The 19,406-nt window shown below is 39.0% G+C and overlaps 1 protein-coding gene and 1 pseudogene across 1 annotated transcript in view; one reads left to right on the top strand and one right to left on the bottom strand.

The window, feature by feature from the left end:
• The window catches only part of FBN2 (fibrillin 2), a 262,490-nt gene that overhangs the window by 202,052 nt on the left and 41,032 nt on the right, over positions 1 to 19,406 (top strand). The window contains exons 35-45 of the mRNA XM_040444382.1: positions 3,971 to 4,093; positions 4,643 to 4,765; positions 10,111 to 10,272; positions 11,013 to 11,081; positions 11,526 to 11,651; positions 13,922 to 14,047; positions 14,676 to 14,828; positions 17,162 to 17,230; positions 18,103 to 18,228; positions 18,412 to 18,537; positions 19,001 to 19,126. Coding sequence (XP_040300316.1) covers positions 3,971 to 4,093; positions 4,643 to 4,765; positions 10,111 to 10,272; positions 11,013 to 11,081; positions 11,526 to 11,651; positions 13,922 to 14,047; positions 14,676 to 14,828; positions 17,162 to 17,230; positions 18,103 to 18,228; positions 18,412 to 18,537; positions 19,001 to 19,126 — 1,329 coding nt within the window. The remainder of the gene's footprint in view (positions 1 to 3,970; positions 4,094 to 4,642; positions 4,766 to 10,110; positions 10,273 to 11,012; positions 11,082 to 11,525; positions 11,652 to 13,921; positions 14,048 to 14,675; positions 14,829 to 17,161; positions 17,231 to 18,102; positions 18,229 to 18,411; positions 18,538 to 19,000; positions 19,127 to 19,406) is intronic.
• On the bottom strand, positions 11,690 to 12,935 carry LOC121010652 (U6 snRNA-associated Sm-like protein LSm3; annotated as a pseudogene).

Here is a 19,406-nt window from a genome sequence, read left to right as displayed (position 1 = left end):
TCACCTCCACTTGACAAGAGTTGGTGGGAAAAGGAACAAGTGAGCAGTAGCCAGATACTTTGCTAACAGAAAATTTCAAAAATTAATTCTTTGTGTGTAATAATTTCCTCCTTCATAATTCTTGTCCTTTATCTGTGGCCTTCGCCCTTTCAGACCTTCCCTGAGGTGAGGCTGGACACTGTGTATTTACTGCCCTTCCCTCACGTGTTGGTTTTTCACAGTCTATCATTGCCAGGGAGGGAAATGCCAGCTGCCAGGGCAAGGAGAGTGGCTCACAAGGAGTTCATCTTTGGTGACACCCTGCTCCTCTTTGCTAAACGCCAGGTTTTGAGATCCCAAAAACGTTATTCCATGGTTCTGCCTGTTTCTCCTTGAAGTTGTCTTATCCCTGTCTCTAACATCTGTCTCATCTGCACAGTTTCTCCTGAATTCAGTAATTTAATTTATTCAGGTCTTCTTATTTGATTATAAATATATGCCGCTCTGAAGTGACCCTCTGATCACTATTTTCTCCTCAGCATCTACTTCTCACCACAGAACAATTCCCAGTCTCAGAATTTCTGTAGAGTCCAAGCACTTGGGACAGTTGGCCCTTTCTCAATATTCTCCACCAAAATGGGAGAATATAAAACCTGGAGAAAGCTCCTCAGGAACAGCTTAGGATTCTGTCAGTGGAGTAAACATGGATGCGCACCATTTGGTATCCTGTGTGAAGACAGAGCAGAGGCCAGGTTCATTAGCAGAGGGCACATAGAGCCCAGGGCAGCTCTTCTCATTTTTGTCCCCACTCCTGTTCCGCCTTAGGAAAGTTTGGGCTAACAGAATAGCAGCTCTAATGAAACTTGTGCCCCAGCCTGTCTTCCAAATAATGCCCAGATAAAGATGGGGAGGGGATATCAAAATACTCCATCTAAAGTGTATTAGTATATAAAACTCCTAGAAGAGCTGACCAAGCAGTGCATACACAGTTTGAAAATACGTGATATGAACTACGCAGGCATCCTGTGGAAGAACAGTGAAAGAACACACAAAAGGTAAAGAACCAACCCAGAGTCGAAGAACACTACCCGGGGAAAGAAAGCACATTTCCCACAGGTGCCTTGTGCCACGGACGACCTTGATACGAGCACAAATATGTGTGAACACGTTTGAAGAGATTATGAATTTTTTTAAATGTTTATTTATTTTTGAGAGAGACAGAGTGTGAGCGGGGCGGTGGCGGGTGGGCAGAGGGAAAGGGGGGGACAGAATCTGAAGCAGGCTCCAGGCTCTGAGCTGTCAGCACAGGGCCCAACGTGGGGCTCGAACTCACAAACCGTGAGATCATGACCTGAGCCAAAGTCAGATGCTCAACCAACTGAGCCACCCAGGCGCCCGACATTTGAAGAGATTATAAAAATAAGAGAAGACAAAAGGAAAGGGCAGAAGTATGGGAAACAAAAGAAGCGGGTACCACCACAGCAAAATTGGAGAACTATCGAATAGAGATGTCAGAGAACAGAAAAGGTTGAGATGAAAGCATAATTACTACTAGCATAGAGAATGGGCAAAAATAGGCGAACAAAAACATAGGAACATGAAAGGAGGAAGACGTTAATGTGATTCGAGGAAAGACCAGGGCCATAAACAAGTATAATTGGTGTCCAGGAGGTAGAGAGCTCAAAATAAATAGAGAACAGTACCAAACAGCCACACATTTTCTTGAGATGGAAGAAAGGACTTAGCCTTATTACTTTGGTTGACTTAAGTTTTAGAGAAGGATAAGGAACCTTCAGGCTCTAGACAGAAAAGGAAAGTCAGGAACAAAACAGAATCTTTTGATACTGAAAGACGTGAGAACAATGTCCACAGAGTTCTGAGGTCACATGTGACTGGAGGATATTCCACGTCAGCAGTCAGTCAGTTATAAAGTCACGGGGCATATTGTCACATAGGAAATTAATGTAGAGAGAAAACACCTGTGGGCCCTCCCTTCTTGGGGGGGAAAACCTTATCAGCAATGCAACACCATCAATTGAGAAATAAATGTAAGAGTTGCAGTGAAAACCTTACTCCATTAAGAATCAATACTAATTACTTCAGAGATTATGGTAAATGCCATAAACATTTAAAAAGTGAAAGTTACAGAAATAACAAAAATGAGTTGGAAGCGAATGCAGATGCTCATTTTCTTACCATTCCTAGCACAGAATCCATTAATACTGTTTAGAAACTATATTTGAAATTTAACATAAAGGGAAAAGAGGATCAATTTTTAGTGTGTTTCAACAGTTCTTAACATTGGAAAGTATTTGAGGAACTGTCGAGATACGTACAAATTGATCTTATGCATAGAAACTCAACTTCAGTCTGTGAATATGCATAGAGAAGTATTTGGAATAATATTGATCAATCATAATTCTGGGTGGATGGATTTCTGAGTGATTTTCTGCTTTTGCTGCTTTATTTTCTGTGTTGTTTCTGTCCTCCCGATTTGCTACTAGAACTTTTCTGTATTGTTGACATTTGAGTATGCTTTAATTTTAAAAAAGGCAGTTTTCTAAAATACCTTATTTTTCACTTGGATAAATGTAAGTATCACACAATTAGTACATTAGTTAAATGGAAGTTATTTCTAATAAAGGTCATTTAAAAGTCAAATGAATCTGAAGAGGGCTGACAATACAATTCCATTTTCATTTCTAGAGGAACACAGTTCAGTTATCAACTAGTTAAATGAGTCTTTTTTATTCATTTGTGTAAAGAGAGTAACTTTGTTTATAGCCTCAACACAAGAAAAGACACATTTATATGCCATTTGGTCTTTACAAATTTTTTAACGTGTATTTTGAGACGGTACACACACCGGAGAGCATGAGTGCACAGGTGGGGGAGGGGCAGAGAAAGGGAGACAGGATTCAAAGCAGGCTCCATTCCTTGTGCACAGAGCCCAGTGTGGGGCTCCAACTCACGAACTGTGAGATCACGAACTGAGCCGACACCAAGAGTCGGCTGCTTAAGCAGCTGAGCCACCCAGGTGCCCCCATATGTCAGTTGATCTTTTAAACACAGTTTGAACAAAACTTGAAATCTAATATAGTTAAAACTTACCATTTTTTAACTATCAGGAATGACCAGCAGACCTTTTTTAACTTAAGGTCTGTCTCTCCACCTCATGTTAGCATGACTGGTCTAGTCTAGCCTAGAATGACACACCTGCTTTACATTCTCAGAATATGAGGTCATTTGTGTACAAAAATGTCCAGCCTTTTCCTAGGAGTAGAAATACAGAATATTTCTACACCTGTACACACACATACATGCCTTCATTTTCATATGAATGAGGAAGGGTGACTTCTTTTTTGACTTGGCGTTAAAGCTTCATGGAAGAGTTTCATAAATTTATGACTTCAATGGAGACATTTTAATGAAATTTGTGAGAATGTAGGACAATGGGTGATCTTAATACAGTCTATTAGAAAAAAAAATATTTCCCTGGCTAACACTGAGTTTATGATAACAGATTAGATGACAGGATAATAGAAGTTTTTAAGAAGTTAAACTTGAATACTTTAAATGATATCTTTAAATTTAAAATATTATGTTATATACTTTGTATGTTGTGGATGTTTATAAAACATCTCTGTATTAAATTATTAAAATGTTGGAATTTGTTTTTATGTTTGATTTTTTACAATCCTTTGACATGTTTGTATGTAGTTTATTTTTATGACTCAGGCCAACTTTTCTTTTTTAAGTATATTATAACCCAAGATAGCTAAAATGCTCAGTAAAATAAAATATTTCTTTTTGGTCTTGGTTCCATAGATAAACATTAGTCGTTGGCCATTTATGTGGTCTACCGAGTCAAAAAACAGAAAATTTTTTACTGCAAAACAACATCTGGGGAGACAGAAGAATTTATTAACGTTATGTACATTAAATCAAAATGTCTTTGTAAATGAGAGACTACTGTTTTTTTTATCTTCAGATATTGATGAATGCTCCTTCCAAAATATTTGTGTGTTTGGAACATGTAATAATTTGCCTGGAATGTTTCATTGTATCTGTGATGATGGTTATGAATTGGACAGAACGGGAGGAAACTGTACAGGTACTGCAAGCTAAGGCTTGATTGTGTTCGGGTTAGTTGAGATGAATGTTTTGTGCTAAGTATACGAATTCCTGAAGTTTCTGCTTAGCTTTCTATATACCTTGGGTTACGCAGCTTTTGGAAAAAGAAATTTACATCATGACACATTTATTTTTAACTATGGAATTGATACATTTTTAATATGAGCAACTTAATATTAAATATTTGACGTGAAACTAGGAAACTTTCTTTGTATAAATGTGTGTATGTATATACATATACATACGTAATTTTAGTTAAGCAGATGGTAATGTGTTTTTTTCTTCTTCAGAATTCCAACATTTAATTATTATTCAAGATATTAAGATATTAAATGATACTGTTATGAATATCGTGTGGTTGGTATTACATGTTGTAGGTATATACAAGGATTTGGTCTGTATTTCATTGTGCTGAGGCTTTCCCAAAGATCTTTAATAATTTGCAATGATTCCACCAAATTCTTTGAAATAGAAGCATGCACAGAGAAAGTAAAGATGCTAATGTGGACATTTTAAATGCTTTTCCTAGATATTGATGAATGTGCAGATCCCATAAACTGTGTCAACGGCCTGTGTGTCAACACTCCTGGTCGCTACGAGTGTAACTGCCCCCCTGATTTCCAGCTGAACCCCACTGGTGTGGGTTGTGTTGGTAAGTGAAGGAGATACGAAACAAACAGAATTATACAGAGTTAAATACTCAGAGTTTCTTGGTAGTGCACTGTGATGAGTACTTGCTACAATTAGTTTGAAAACAAAAGAGTCCATTAAGAAACTCCAGGTTACCAATAGATAAGGTCACTTTTGTCGTGTTTATCTTCCAATAGTATTTTTGAAACAGGAATTTTTGAGCTACCTGCTCCAACCTCCTTCTGCTTTCACAGACTTGAGAACCAGGACCCCAGGAGGTGCAATAACTTCCTTGGGATCTCAGGGCTTGGAAGGGCAGAGCTGAGGCAGTGTTGAGAGTTGCCTGGCTCCCTGTCCAGTGCATTAGCCAGGACAAAGGGCAGAGTCATTGGAATCTCTGTTTCTCCTTCCCATGAGAAGGGCCATGAAAGGAAATAAATGAAGTGAAGAGAAGAGAGGAGTTGGAGCTGGATGTCATGAGCACCACCACTGGAGTAAAGCAGGTTGAAGGGAAGGAAGGAAGGCAGTCACGAAGGTTTCTGAGTCTCTCATCAACTTTCCTGACGTCTCTGATCAGAAGATAATTGTCCACCTTTTGTTGCCTGCTCTGTTTCAGCATCTCAGTGAACATTTACCTAGAGGAGTAAATGATCTGGGGAATTGCCTGAGAGAATACCAAAGAAAAAGGCGAAGTCCTTGCTTTAGTAGAAGTCTGACTGCTGTTTTCAGTGTCAAATGATTATACATAATCATTTAGTTATGATTTATGGATACCCCAAGTTCTGATGTTTTAATTCAAAGTCATTCATTTAATAAATATTGAGTGCCTCTATTCCAGCTGCTAGAACTACAACACGAACAGAGTGAGCATGTTCTCTGCTCTTGTGTTAATGTCCTTGTGCCAGGGAGACAGATAAAAGCAGAAGCACTTCTGACACTGGTGGCTGTTGGAGAAGAAGGGTTGTGTTATGTTGGGATGGGGCAGATCCATGAAGGAAGGAGCAAGCCAGTTGCAGCTTGGAGAGGAGAAGCCTCCGAAGGACAGGAACAGCCGGTGCACAGGGCTGTGGGAGGGCAGTGCTGGCATTGGAGACATAGCAGCAGGGTGTATATAGTAAGAGGAGGGTGAGTGGGGATGAGCGTGGGCACAGTTTGAGGACAGGAGTCAGAGAAGGAGCAATAGCCCAGATCACAAAGTGGCTCTCATCCCTAGCTGCAGAGTAACATCCCATTTGGAACCTTAAAAATATGATGATGGTGCTTCATGCCCAGAAATTGAGTCACTGGGGACTCAGTATTGCTTAAAAGCTTTGTTGGAACAAAGGCTATGAACAGGCAACTGATAAAAGGGGAACTCCAGGGGTGCCTGGGTGGCTCAGTGGGTCAGGTGTCTGACTCTTGATTTCAGCTTAGATCATGATCTCACAGTTCATGGGTTCGAGCCCTGCTTTGGACTCCACACTGACAGCACAGAGCATGCCTGGGATTCTCTCTCTCCCTCTCTCCCTCCCTCCATCCTCTCTTTGCCCCCTCCTCTCTCTCTCTCTCTCTCTCTCTCTCTCTCTCAAAAATAAATAAACTTAAAAAGAGAGGGCTTCAAAAGTGAACAAACATAAGCAAATGCCCAAAACCATTAGTAATAAGAAAAAAATCAAAACAATTATATAACTCTAACTTGGTAAGACTGGCAAAACTTTGGAAACTTGGATAATATAAAGTGTTGGCAGGAACATGGACCTTAAGGAGCCTTCTGTTCTACTGTTAGAAGTGGAGACCAAGGTATCCTTGCAGAGAATTTTTTTGAATAATGGCATCCAGATTAACCCTCCAGATAGAATCAACTTAGATTTTAATTTTGTTTTTAGAGCAGTTTCTAACTCTTTGTATGGATTGATGCTTCATGGCCTTATTTTTTTTCTTAGAGGTCTTCCAAAGAACAGAGACTCATTCTGTCTCACAAGTACCATAATGGTCCATTGGACCCTCTTGTAAGTCTAAGATACATTATGAGATATTAGTGATCTTATTTTTCCTTTGTCTTAAAATGTTTTGCCATTTTATTATTTTAGGTTTTATTTCATCATTACTCATCAGTTAGGTGCAGTGATGTTCAAAACAAAGATGAATTTACACTAAAGTGATAACCATGCCATTACCTAGAAGAATTGACACAATAGTGAAATAAAACGTCAGACACTCCTCCAATTTTCTTACTGTGTTGCCCAGGGGATGGCATTATCTTTTGAGAAGGTATAAAAGAAAGCTAGAGACACTCTATTTGGAATCTTCTTGAAGCATGTATTGAACACAGTTGAGAGTTGATAAGTGTTTCACTTTATGACAAAGAGAAGAAAATTGAATGTGGAAAATGTTTCCCAACTGTCAGGTGGATCAGTTATGAATACAACACAGATTACAGTCTAGATTCCAAAGGTGATGGTGAAATTGATCATAGAAGCAAAATGCTAGGCTGTGAGTCTTCAGAGGCTCGTATCCTAGATGAGATTTTTTTCCAGTTCAGGAATCAAAAGAGTGAGTAATAGATTTTTTTAGATAGAGGAAATATACTATTCTCATGTCTTAGTCAATAGGGAAAACTTCAACATGCCACATTTTACAGGTACTTGAATCATCCAAGGTCCCTATATTCTTTTAGACACCAAGTTTAATTGATTTGGTTCTTAAGGGGACTAACAGTGAAGGCAGGTGTTTCGACAAAGGATATTGAAATACAGTATGTAGAAATAAAAATCATTGGATTGACTACTCTAGCTGGTGTTAATAAATCTGAAAATGAAAATGTTTTTATTTGTGGAGCAAAGAAATGAGCTGTCCTTTCCTCATCAGAAAAAGGAGCTGTCCCAGTTTTCAAAAGTGTCTTCAGGCATTGTGTTTTAAATGATGCAAGGAAAAGAAGAACAAGAAGTAATGATAAGCTAGAAGCTATTACAGATGTGTTTGAAATGTGGAATCAGTTTTTACAAAATGGATTTGTTACAGGTTCGTGCATGGCAGCCAGTGGGCAGTTAGTTGCATTCACAGGACCGTTTCAGGCATACATCTTTCCAAAACCGAGAAAATATGGAATAAAAATTTGAGTTAGAGAGGATTAAATTCTTATTAGAATTTCTGGTCAAGTTGTTCCACTGTGCCTTTTTTTCTGTACATTATTTTCAAAGTTACTTGTAGAAAGTTGAAAGATGCTTGGGGCAGCTGGTGGCTCAGTCGGTTGGGTGTCCGACTTCAGCTCAGGTCATGATCTCACAGTCTGTGAGTTTGAGCCCCGCATCGGCTCTGTGCTGGCTGCTCGGAGCCTGGAGCCTGCTTCGGATTCTGTGTTTCCCTCTCTCTCTGCCCCTCCCCTGCCTCTGTCTCTGGCTCAAAAATAAATAAAAACATTAAAAAAGTTTAAAAAAAATTGAAAGATACAGATGGCAAATGACAGTGACTCTGTTCCTGATACTGAAGGCTTAGAATATGGAAACACTGTGAACCAGCAATTTGTCTCCTGGTGCTAGACAGCAATGAAAGTAACTCAGAGGCCCATCGAGAGACCTGGGTAAACATGTTCACTGCCACAGTACTTGTGGTAGCAGGGACCTAGAAACCATTTCTGAAGAGTAGATAGATTTTTTTAAAATGACACTTGAACACTCTAGAGTTGACAGATGGAATGTAATAAAAATGGAATGAAATCTGTGACAAAATACCATTTGTGTAAATTTAAGATGTGCTCAAGGAAACAAAAGTACTCCCTTTGCAAGAACTCAGACAAAGAGATACCATTAAACACAGTCAGATGGCTGAGTAGGGGATGTGGAAGGGGAGTGGAAAAGAAGGATAAAAGACAATGGGAGGGATGAATGAATGCAAACCTAGTAAGAGCAGAACCATGAGTTAGCTGGTATCTCCGCACCTGATTCAGCAACAACAAAATGAGAAAAATAAAAATAAATGATATGAGGCTGCCCAAGTAACTCTCGTGTGCAGCCAGGGATGAAATCTACATCGTAGACCATGGTAAGGACGTGAGATTATGCTGATTGAGAAGGGGAGCCATCGGAAGTCCTTCTGAAGGGTTACTCTGGGTATGGTGGGGAAAGTGGACCGTCGTTGGGTCAAGGACTGAAATCAAGAGATGACATTGACATAGGACACCTTTGCAGTGGTCGGGGAGCGGCGGTGGTGGCTTGGTTCAAGTTGTAGAGATGGAGGCAGTGGTGAGTAGTCAGACTCCAGACAGATTTTGAAGGTAGAAGTGACAGACTTTAGGGGCGCCTGGGTGGCTCAGTCAGTTGGGCATCTGACTTCAGCTCAGGTCGTGATCTCACACTCTGTGAATTCGAGCCCCACATCGGACTCTGTGCTGACAGCTCAGAGCCTGGAGCCTGCTTCGGATTCTGTGTCTCCCTCTCTCTCTCTGCCCCTCCCCTGCTCATGCTCTGTGTCTCAAAAATAAATAAAAAACATGAAAAAATTGAAAAGAAGTGACAGACTTTATTACTGGGTTGAATAAGAGATGAGTAAGAGTCAAAGACTGACTCCAAGGTTTAGGGCTTGAGCAACTGAAAAAAATGAGGGACCTGGTGTTTATTGGGGAAGATATGGAGAGGAATGGAGTCGATTTTGTCTGTGGTGGAAGGAATATCAAGAGTTTGATTTTAGATGTGTTAACTTTAACTATTAGCTATCTGAGGTTGAAAAATCAAGGTGGCAGCTGACAGAATGATGTAAGGTCCTGGGGGGGGGGGGGTGATGAAAGAACTATAAATTTGAGAGTTCTCAGCAAAAACACAGTATTTAAAGTGATGGAACTAATGATCTAGATGATAATTATGGATTAGAAAAAGAGGAAGACAGATTCTTTGATGTCTTAAGTATCCTCTCTAAAGTTGTTACTGAGTGTCTTTCCCCAAACTCTCAATGTTCTCCGTGCAAACTAAGATGAAACCAGATAATGGAGAGAAGAAGGAGATGGAGTTATCGACATTTCTTTGATCGGATACATAGGTTTTTATTGACTTCTCCAGGATTTTATTTCCATTACTGATAAACTTATGATTCATATCAATTGATTATAGCAAAATTTTCTTGCATGCAGACTAGTGAAGATCGAGAAGGTCCCAGTTGAACAATTTCTCACAATTTTGTTTGTCAGCGATGTGTATGGATTTCTGAACCTAGGAAAGTCGGTCATAATTTCATTCCTACTATGCAATCTTGGAAAGGTTTAAAGCTAGAGATTGCTTTGTGCTAGAGATTAAAATAAATGTGTGAAATTTGAACTTTGTCATTTGCGCAACCTCTCTCTGAAAAGGAATTCTTGCTAAGGCACAGACGGTTTTAAGCTCCTGTGTTGCTCCACAGACAACCGAGTAGGCAACTGCTACCTGAAGTTTGGTCCTCGAGGAGATGGGAGTCTGTCCTGCAACACCGAGATTGGGGTGGGCGTCAGTCGCTCCTCGTGCTGCTGCTCCCTGGGAAAGGCCTGGGGTAACCCCTGTGAGACGTGCCCCCCTGTCAACAGCAGTGAGTATGGAGCTGGGGAAGAGGAAGGGAACAAACTGGCGGCTGAAGACTCATTGCCATTTTATTCTTGTGCTGGGGGTGGGGTCTGTGGCAAGGGATCCGAGTTTGACTTTGGACTGATTTCAGTGATTATGCTGAAAGCAGCCAAGAATGTTTTATATAAAAGGAATTACAGTTTTTCTTTTTTCATTTTCCATGATATGATAAAAAAAAGTTTTTTAACCACAATCCATTGTGAATGGTGATGTTATCAGTCCTCTGTGGTAATCACAAAGAAAGCCCATTTCTGAGACTATCTCAGAGTTGGTGGTAGTTTGGGTTCCTAGACATGGTGTATTCCTGAGGTCAGTCAAATGATGTCTGACGTTGAAATGCCTGTTCTGATAGGGCCACAGATGAAACTTTCGAATTGTTGAGTCTTTCTGGGTTTTGTTTTGTTTTTGTTTTTGTTTTTACTAGCAAAAAAAGTTATGATATAAATGGTCTGTGCTGAAGTTTTTTTTTTCTTTAATCAAAAACAAAGGGATTTAGTTATTCTGTGTATGTAATTTTTGAAGCAGTGACTGTAATTCAAGTAAAATGTAATATACTTTTAAAATATATTTGCAAAGGCACTAAGGAAAATACAGCTTACCCCTCTTTGGATGTGCATTTTGAGCCCAGCAACTGAAAGATGCCTCTTCATTGTCTCAGCCACTTGAACCATCGATCTCACCTCTCTTCTCTTCTGTGTTTTATAGCTGAATATTACACCCTGTGTCCCGGAGGAGAGGGCTTCAGACCTAACCCCATCACAATCATCTTAGAAGGTGAGTTCACCTCTCATTGTCACCCAGATTTAAACAAGGTAAAGAGTTTAGAGAAAAGCTGGTAGAAAGGTCAGTGTGGAGCAATCTGAATGAGAATATTTTACAAAATTACAGATGTGCAGTCAGTTACCAAGATGCCGAATTAGCACTTGTCACTCAGAAAGATAGGAGCCATGGCAGTGATCTGCCTGCTCTGCAGAGAAGCTGTCTGTCCAGTCATCCCCAGCTTGCTTTGCTCACTCTTCTCAGATTTTAGTACATTTGCACAACAAAGCCGAAAAAAAAACCACTCCCGGTCACAAGAATCCTATCCTCTAAGTATGAATTCACACAGACACATGGAAGTCTGCAGGTCTTACAGTAACACGCATTTGAGAGTTCTAAAAGTGACTCTTGTTCTCGATGGTGGTATTTGTTGTGAGTGAGCTGTCTCTCCTTCCACAGATATTGATGAGTGCCAGGAGTTACCAGGTCTCTGCCAAGGTGGAAACTGCATCAACACTTTTGGGAGCTTCCAGTGCGAGTGCCCGCAGGGTTACTACCTCAGCGAGGAAACCCGCATCTGTGAAGGTGAGCTGCACGGACCCTTAAACGTTAATAGCGCTCTTTAGAATAAAATTACCAGTCAGGCTTGGAGACAAGGGCCCATCCTCAGATTCTGTCAAAGGATCTGTTAGCCTGGTCCATAGCTATTATCTTTTCACATCATTGGTGCTCAGTTGGATGATGATAGATAAATTAATTTACAGCTCATTTGCTATAATTTACTATTATTTTTCTCTGAGTGCATGAGTTGAGTATAAATGGCAAAAGCTGGATCAGTATGAAAGCATTCCGTATCAAGTAAGTTATTAGTTCAAATGATGGTAAGAGTTATATTTTATACACAGAAAATAGGTAAGCTTGAAGGCAACTATTAAGTTATTATTTTGCATTAATTTTTAAATGTTAAAAGGCATAGAAGACATTCAAAGATGATGCTGATGCCTTTCTTGCTTCGATCTCATCCCTTCTCACATGGCACAGTAATCTTCCTCTCAGGGGCCTGGCTTCTCCCCACGGGACTAGGAGCTTCTTGGTCAGAGGCCCACATCTTGGTTCTCTTGGTAGCTACGAGCTCTGACTTAAGATAGAATCTCCATGTTTATTTGCAGAATGAATGAATGAGCGCTTCTAAAAATGAACATTAAACATGTAATATAAGTGTTTCCATTATAACCTTTCTTTTTTTCCTGGTGATTACATTTACTGAAAGGGTTGGAAAAAAATAAAAATTTCTTAATGTCAGAAATTAGGGGAGTTTCTCTTCTGAATGCCTTTTACATTTAAGGAGGCAGTCCTACAACATCTCCTATATTCCATACACAATAAGTGCTTTGTTTCAGCCAACTGTTAATGGAGAGTCAACTAGTGCGACTCCCCGGACCAAGAGCGTTGGAATACTCCGTTTTGTTGACTTATATATCTTGTATGTTTCCTTATCAATTTCTGTAGTAGTCATAGTTTCTTCCACATCTCCCAATATCATTTTTAAGTGCTGATCATGAGCATGTAATCTGGGTGGGAGTTCTCTTTGGTTTCTCATTTTCATATAAATTCGCTCATCCAGGCTGGGCCTGATGAGACCCAGGAGTTCTTCTACGGTGTTGGTAGTTCATTGCTGGTCCACGTCGTCTGCCATGTTTCAAACCACGTTCCCTCTCCCCCCTCTCACCAGAGTATACGAGTCTCTCCCCATCTCCAGAAATATGAAAATGCTGTAACCTTTGTTTTAGAACGTGTTAGGTGAATGCTTCTGGAAGAAGGATGATTTAATAAAGAGAATAACTAGCATCTGTGATACTTCTGGAATCCGTGAATGGGGTACTCACTTGAAAGGAGCTATAAAGATAAAGGCTCTCCTCAGAATCAGACCTGTAAACCCAGAGAACAAGCTGATGTTTTCCAGAAGGCAGGGGAGTGGGAAGATGGGCAAAATTAGGTAAAGAGGAGAAGGAGATACAGGCTTCCAGTTTCAGGATGAAGAGGTCAAGGGAGTTAAAGCCACAGCATAAGGAATACAGTCACTGATACCGTAATAACAGTGTAATGGGACAGATGGTAGCAGTGAACATAGCATAATGTATAAACTTGTCAGATCACTCAGTTGTACAGCTGAAACTGATGTGACACTGTGGGTCACCTATTAAAAAAAAAAAGATAAAGGCTTTCCTAACTGCATTCATTTTACAGTTGGTCCTAGTTTAAATGACGTAAGTGAACAGTAAGCTTTAAAGCAGTTCCATTTGAAGAATATGGAATTTCACTTAAAACTTTCACTTAAGGGGTGCCTGGGTGGCTGAGTCAGTTAAGCGTCCGACTTCGGCTCAGGTCTTGATCTCACGGTCCGTGAGTTCGAGCCCCGCATCAGGCTCTGTGCTGACAGCTTAGAGCCTGGAGCCTGCTTCAGATCGTGTGTCTCCCTCTCTCTCTGACACTCCCCCATTCATGCTCTGTCTCTGTCTCAAAAATAAATAAACATTAAAAAAAATTCACTTAAAATTTTATTTGAAAAAATAGGAGCATTCACATTATTTTTACCAGTTTAGAAAAATGTCTGTTGATCGTCTTTGTTTTTTAACACTGGCGTTTTTTTTTTTTTTTTTTTCTTTGAAAAAGACACACTTTTTGCCATGTAAATACGTATTTGGGGGGTATTTTCAGTATAATTGCTTTAAATTATAATTTTTTAAAAAATATGGATTTGGGGAATTGGCAATATACTTTGCTTAGTAGTTTAAATAATATAAATTCATGGAAAAATAACTTCATCAATTAATGGATATTCTTGCCCACTCTAGATATTGATGAGTGTTTTGCACATCCTGGTGTGTGTGGGCCTGGGACCTGCTACAACACGCTGGGCAATTACACCTGCATTTGCCCGCCTGAATACATGCAGGTCAATGGAGGCCACAACTGCATGGGTAGGTAATGGTCTCAGAGAATAATTAGGTCACGGTTGTTAGCTTCCCAGCCAGCACTTGTATTTCAGGCACTTGTGTCTCAGAATTATTGTTCAGAAAGGTTGGAAGGTGTTTATGAATTATGAAGTATCTCAAAGTCTTATACACTTCTGACTCTGTATTATGTGTTTGAACTTGGACTATATAGTTACCTTTTAAAAAGCTTAAGTCTGATATACAACGTGTCATCAAATGTTTGGATTTTCTGTTCCTAAATAATTTTTGTTTTCCATTCATGTAAAGTAAACATTATTTTACAAATAATAGATTGTTTAAAATAAAATATGTATTTAATATATGTTACTTTTAAAATTAAATAAATGCCTTTGAGTAGAGAAACAAATACCTGTTAATTTTTTTCCTAAGAAAATTGTAAATGAAATCCCCTGTTTGAAAACAGGAGACGTAGCTGTTAACCTAGAAGTGATTTAGATTCAACTTAAAGAATTATTTTAAGATACCTCCAAATGACCGAGGAATATTCTGGAGTTATTAATCAAGAAGGTTTGGTGTCTCCAGGTATGTGGACTCCACTATTAGCTGCCTCCTGCTATGATTGTGACTGGTTGGCTTGTTTTTCTGCTCATAGACATGAGAAAAAGCTTTTGCTACCGGAGCTATAACGGAACCACTTGTGAGAATGAATTGCCTTTTAATGTGACAAAGAGAATGTGCTGCTGCACGTACAATGTGGGCAAAGCGTGGAACAAACCCTGTGAGCCGTGCCCAACACCAGGAACAGGTGAGCACATAGCTCATGCTTCTGCCAGAGGCCAGGCCGGTGACACATACACCTATGTGACCACGTAGTAAAGAGCAAATGTGAACTAAAACCACACGTGTTTAGTTCTGAGAACGTCCAGGAACATCATACAGCCAGTCTCCCAAGCGGCCCTTCTTGGGGTTCAGATACTGATTCCTGGCATATCTTTTGAGGGGAAGTCTGGGATGTTGAAAACAGGCTCTACTGCTAAACAGCTAAAATTTACAGCCCCGGTCCACTTAAATTCATTATTTTACACTGTACTAGTTGATTATTCATTTATTCATCAAGCAGATATTTATTGAGCAACTATTTGTCATTGTGCTCAACCCGGAAGGTATTATATTTTGATTTAAAAACTTGCAGTAACTTCAAGTCCATCAAATTCATTAAGTATTGTTTTAGTTTCAGTCTTGAAAATATGCAAAAAAAAAAAAAAAAAGGATTTGACAAGCAAACTGTACATGAAAGCAACCTATTGCCAACATGTTTCTTATGTGTTTTTTTCCCCAAATGTATCTGAAATTTTTAGGCAGAAAATAAAACTTGTCTTCATGTGGTAAAACTTTTCTCAGAAGCTCAGATTCTTTTGAAAGAAAAACTAAAAGAGAATAGCTACAAGAACCAAAAAAATATCCTAAAACTGTTGCCCATTCAGGCTCTTTCGTGATGTAGGAAGTGGTTACTTTTAATAGTTGTATACTGTTTAGTTTAATAGTTGATACTAAACTTTGGACCAATAGGACAAATAAGAAACAGTGATTTTGCGTTTGTGGCCAGGTATTGCTTAGGGTATGTATATATTTAAATGTTCCATTTAATATAATGATATAATTAATGTGGGGATGAAATGAAAGGTAAGGAGAAAAATGATGAAGAGTGACCTGTGGAGTCTTTCTCAGCGGCTCTAAATCAGTGGGCAAATGGATGTTCATAACTCGCTTGCCATAGATTTCCTCCAAAAAACAAAAACAAAAACAAAAAAAAACAAATGGAAACATTTTTACAATTCTCTAATTTAAAAACTCCCATCACGAGGTTGAAGATCACTGATTTGGGAAATTAAATACCACTTTTTGTAAGAGGAAGTATAGGGTGAGGCTTAGGTGTAAGAGGACAGGTCTGTATTTATATTGAAGCTCTGCTATTATCTGACCTTCGGCAGATCCTTTTCTCCTTTGCGAAATGGATTCCTCATATATAGAATAGAGATAATAATTTAAAAATGACAGTAACTCACTCATGTGGTTATAGGAAATGAGAGGATGCATATAAATTATAATTGGTGCATTGGCAGGCAGTTAGACACCATTGAATTGAGCATCTATTTATTGTGTGCCCCTGTATGTGATGTGGATACTCAGTGAGTTTTGGTGGATGAAACCTAGAGTTCCTCCTTTGATAGCGCTTGGTAGGTAGTATACAGTATGTGTTTTACCTAGTATGGTTTTCAGGAGGTTTACTCACATGTGTCACCATGGGCATCAGAAGCAATCTGATCAGAGTAGAAATTAGAAAATTAAAATTGGGGGGGTGCCAGGGTGGCTCAGTTGGTTAGGCACCCAACTCTTGATTTCGGCTCAGGTCATGATCTCATGGTTTGTAGGTTCCAGGCCCACTAGCAGTGCAGAGCCTGCTTGGGATATTCTCTCTCTCTGCCCCTCCATCTCTGTGTCTCTGTCTCTCTTAAATAAATAAATTAAAAAAAAACATTTAAAAAGATTAGGATTTTATATTTCTATTAGTTTGACGGATTATGTGTAGAAATAACTGTTATAGTCTCTGTTTTATTCTATGATGCGTTGTTTCTGATGCCTCAAATTTCTTATTTTAACAAGACATTTATGTTTAAAAAAATAAGATAAAATTCATGTCTCATTCATTTCTCATTGTTTGTTTCACACTGTGAGACTGTTTTTTGCACACTTCTTCCTATGTGCAATTTTTAATTCCTTTTTAAATTCCTAACCTAACCTGGTTTTCCAGTGTGAATAAACTGGACCATTATTAAAGATCTGCATTTCCAAAGAACAGAAGAATTTAAATGCCTAAAGTAGATATTTTGAATCTTGTAATGATTTCCTTGTAACACAAGAGCAGTAAAAAGTTAATGATGAAAATAATGGTAAAGAATGCCTAGATCTACTTCTCGCAGAAGCTGGTACTGTTAGTGAGTAAATATAACTGAAATTAAAATGTATGCTTGTGAGTAATATAAATATATCTGTCATTGCAAGCAAGAGTATGTAAAATGTTACCTGAAATGAGTTTGAGAATTTTAAGAGTGCATTTGTTTCATTTATATTTTAAAGCTGACTTCAAGACCATATGTGGAAATATCCCTGGATTCACCTTTGACATTCACACTGGAAAAGCTGTTGGTAAGTTCTTCCAGATTATGTTTATTTTAAGACCTACAGGTAGCATTATTTGAAAGTCTGTTCAGTGTTTTTAAAGTTTAAAGTGCCTTGAAATATAATAATCTGGATTCTGATCTAATATAGTTAGGCAAGAAAGACCTAACATGTTTACAGACTCGACCCAAGTGTTAATAATGGTTTTATCCCGTCCGCATAGCCTGGTGATTGAGTTAGAATAGTTCCAGGACTATCTCAAGATTTCATACATTTCAAGCTGAAACCTTAATTTTCCTTTCCACGAAGACTCTAAACAATCCACTATATTGTAACCTTCAGTTTCTCTTTTCCTTAAGTATATGTTTATGTTTTTGGTGTATTTTTGCAGTGTCCCTTTCTACTGATGTACCTTGGAATTTGCAGAATTATTAATTATCCACATTAATTTTTTCTGAATGTACTTTCTGTTCATTCTGCTTTCCTTCCTCAAAGACTAAGTAAGCAATATAATTTTAAGTCTCCATTATGAATACGTCTGTAACAAGGTACAGATAATTAAGGACACATAGCTTTCATCATTACATGAGTAGCAGCAGTTAGGGGAGCCCGGAACGTAACTTGAAGTTTGATTCTCTAGGAAGTTTATTTACTACATTGACAGTAAAATCACCTGATACATTGGTCAGCTACTTATTTTACCAACACTGTTTAAAGGGAAATAGGCTGTTATACTTATATGCTTTTGTAAATTCAGATATCATTCATATCAGTGTTAAAATTTATTTTTGTGACAGTGTGTGTTCTCATTCCAGCATACCCATAACATTATCAGAGGTTTTTATGATAAATACATTAAGCAGAGCCGTGTATATTTGACCGAATCTGTTCATTTTCAGACATTGATGAATGTAAAGAGATTCCAGGCATTTGTGCCAACGGCGTGTGCATCAACCAGATTGGCAGTTTCCGCTGTGAATGCCCTACGGGCTTCAGTTACAATGACCTGCTCCTGGTCTGTGAAGGTAATCTGAATGATGCATGACCCCCTAGCCAGGAAAGTTTGGTAGACATAAATGATTTTTGGACGGTTTTCCGATTTTTATGGTTTCTTCTACAGTACTGAAGAGCGGGTCACCAAACTAGTGAAGCGAATGTCATAGTAATGGAGTGAGGAAGTTCTTTAAATGGAACTGTTGCTCTTTCAGATATCGACGAGTGCAGCAACGGTGATAATCTGTGCCAGCGGAACGCAGACTGCCTCAACAGCCCCGGGAGTTACCGCTGCGAATGTGCCGCGGGCTTCAAACTGTCCCCCAACGGAGCCTGCGTAGGTGAGAGAGAGACCGACTCCTTGCCCAGCATTCTGTGTTCCCTGCACTAAGCAGTCGTCCGTGCTTTCCTACCAAAAAATATTTCCGGAGATAACTTTGAAATGATTTTCTAAGTAAATCTTTTCATTCATATTGAACTATTTTGCCATGTATTTTAGTTTTTAGTTTGTTTGTTTGTTTTTGGTTAGGTAAAAGAAATCTCTTCAATTGGATTTTCTAAAGATTAGACCTAAAATGAAATAGTAACCCTGAGATACCCATCACCGTGTAAGAATTGCCTAATTTTTTTTTAAGTCTTGGAGAGTTTAAAGCCTTGCTTTTTTTTGATTCAGCTGTTGTTATGGTTCATTCTCAGCCTGTCTGTAATAATTAGTAGCAGGTTGTAGAAACATGCCTGTGAAAAAATGAAGGAATCTTAATAAAAATCAGATATGTCTAACATGTGTTTTATTTTTTGTTTTAGATCGCAACGAATGTTTAGAAATTCCTAATGTTTGCAGTCATGGCCTGTGTGTGGATTTGCAAGGAAGTTACCAGTGCATCTGCCACAATGGCTTTAAAGCTTCCCAGGACCAGACCATGTGCATGGGTAAGAGGGAGGACCTGAGTTCCAGGAGAGAAGCGACCTGAGACTCCAGAAGAGACTATGGGTCGGCCACTTGCTGTGACTGACTACCACGTCTCTGTCAGAAACCGTCTTGGCCAAAAGTTAGCTTTGTTAAACCGTTTATGCCTTCGTTGAATGTAAAATTTGCGAGCAGGGACACACCACAGTTGGTTCTCTGGCTCACTGTTCACAGCCTTTTTGCCCAGATGCCTTTCACACACTTTACCACGTACTCTGGGACACTCCAGGTTATGTGGACATC

Source organism: Herpailurus yagouaroundi, unplaced genomic scaffold (genome assembly GCF_014898765.1).
Source record: "Herpailurus yagouaroundi ecotype Mexico unplaced genomic scaffold, PumYag 192, whole genome shotgun sequence".
In the NCBI taxonomy this organism is placed as follows: domain Eukaryota; kingdom Metazoa; phylum Chordata; class Mammalia; order Carnivora; family Felidae; genus Herpailurus; species Herpailurus yagouaroundi.
This window is presented reverse-complemented; position numbering and strand designations above follow the sequence as displayed.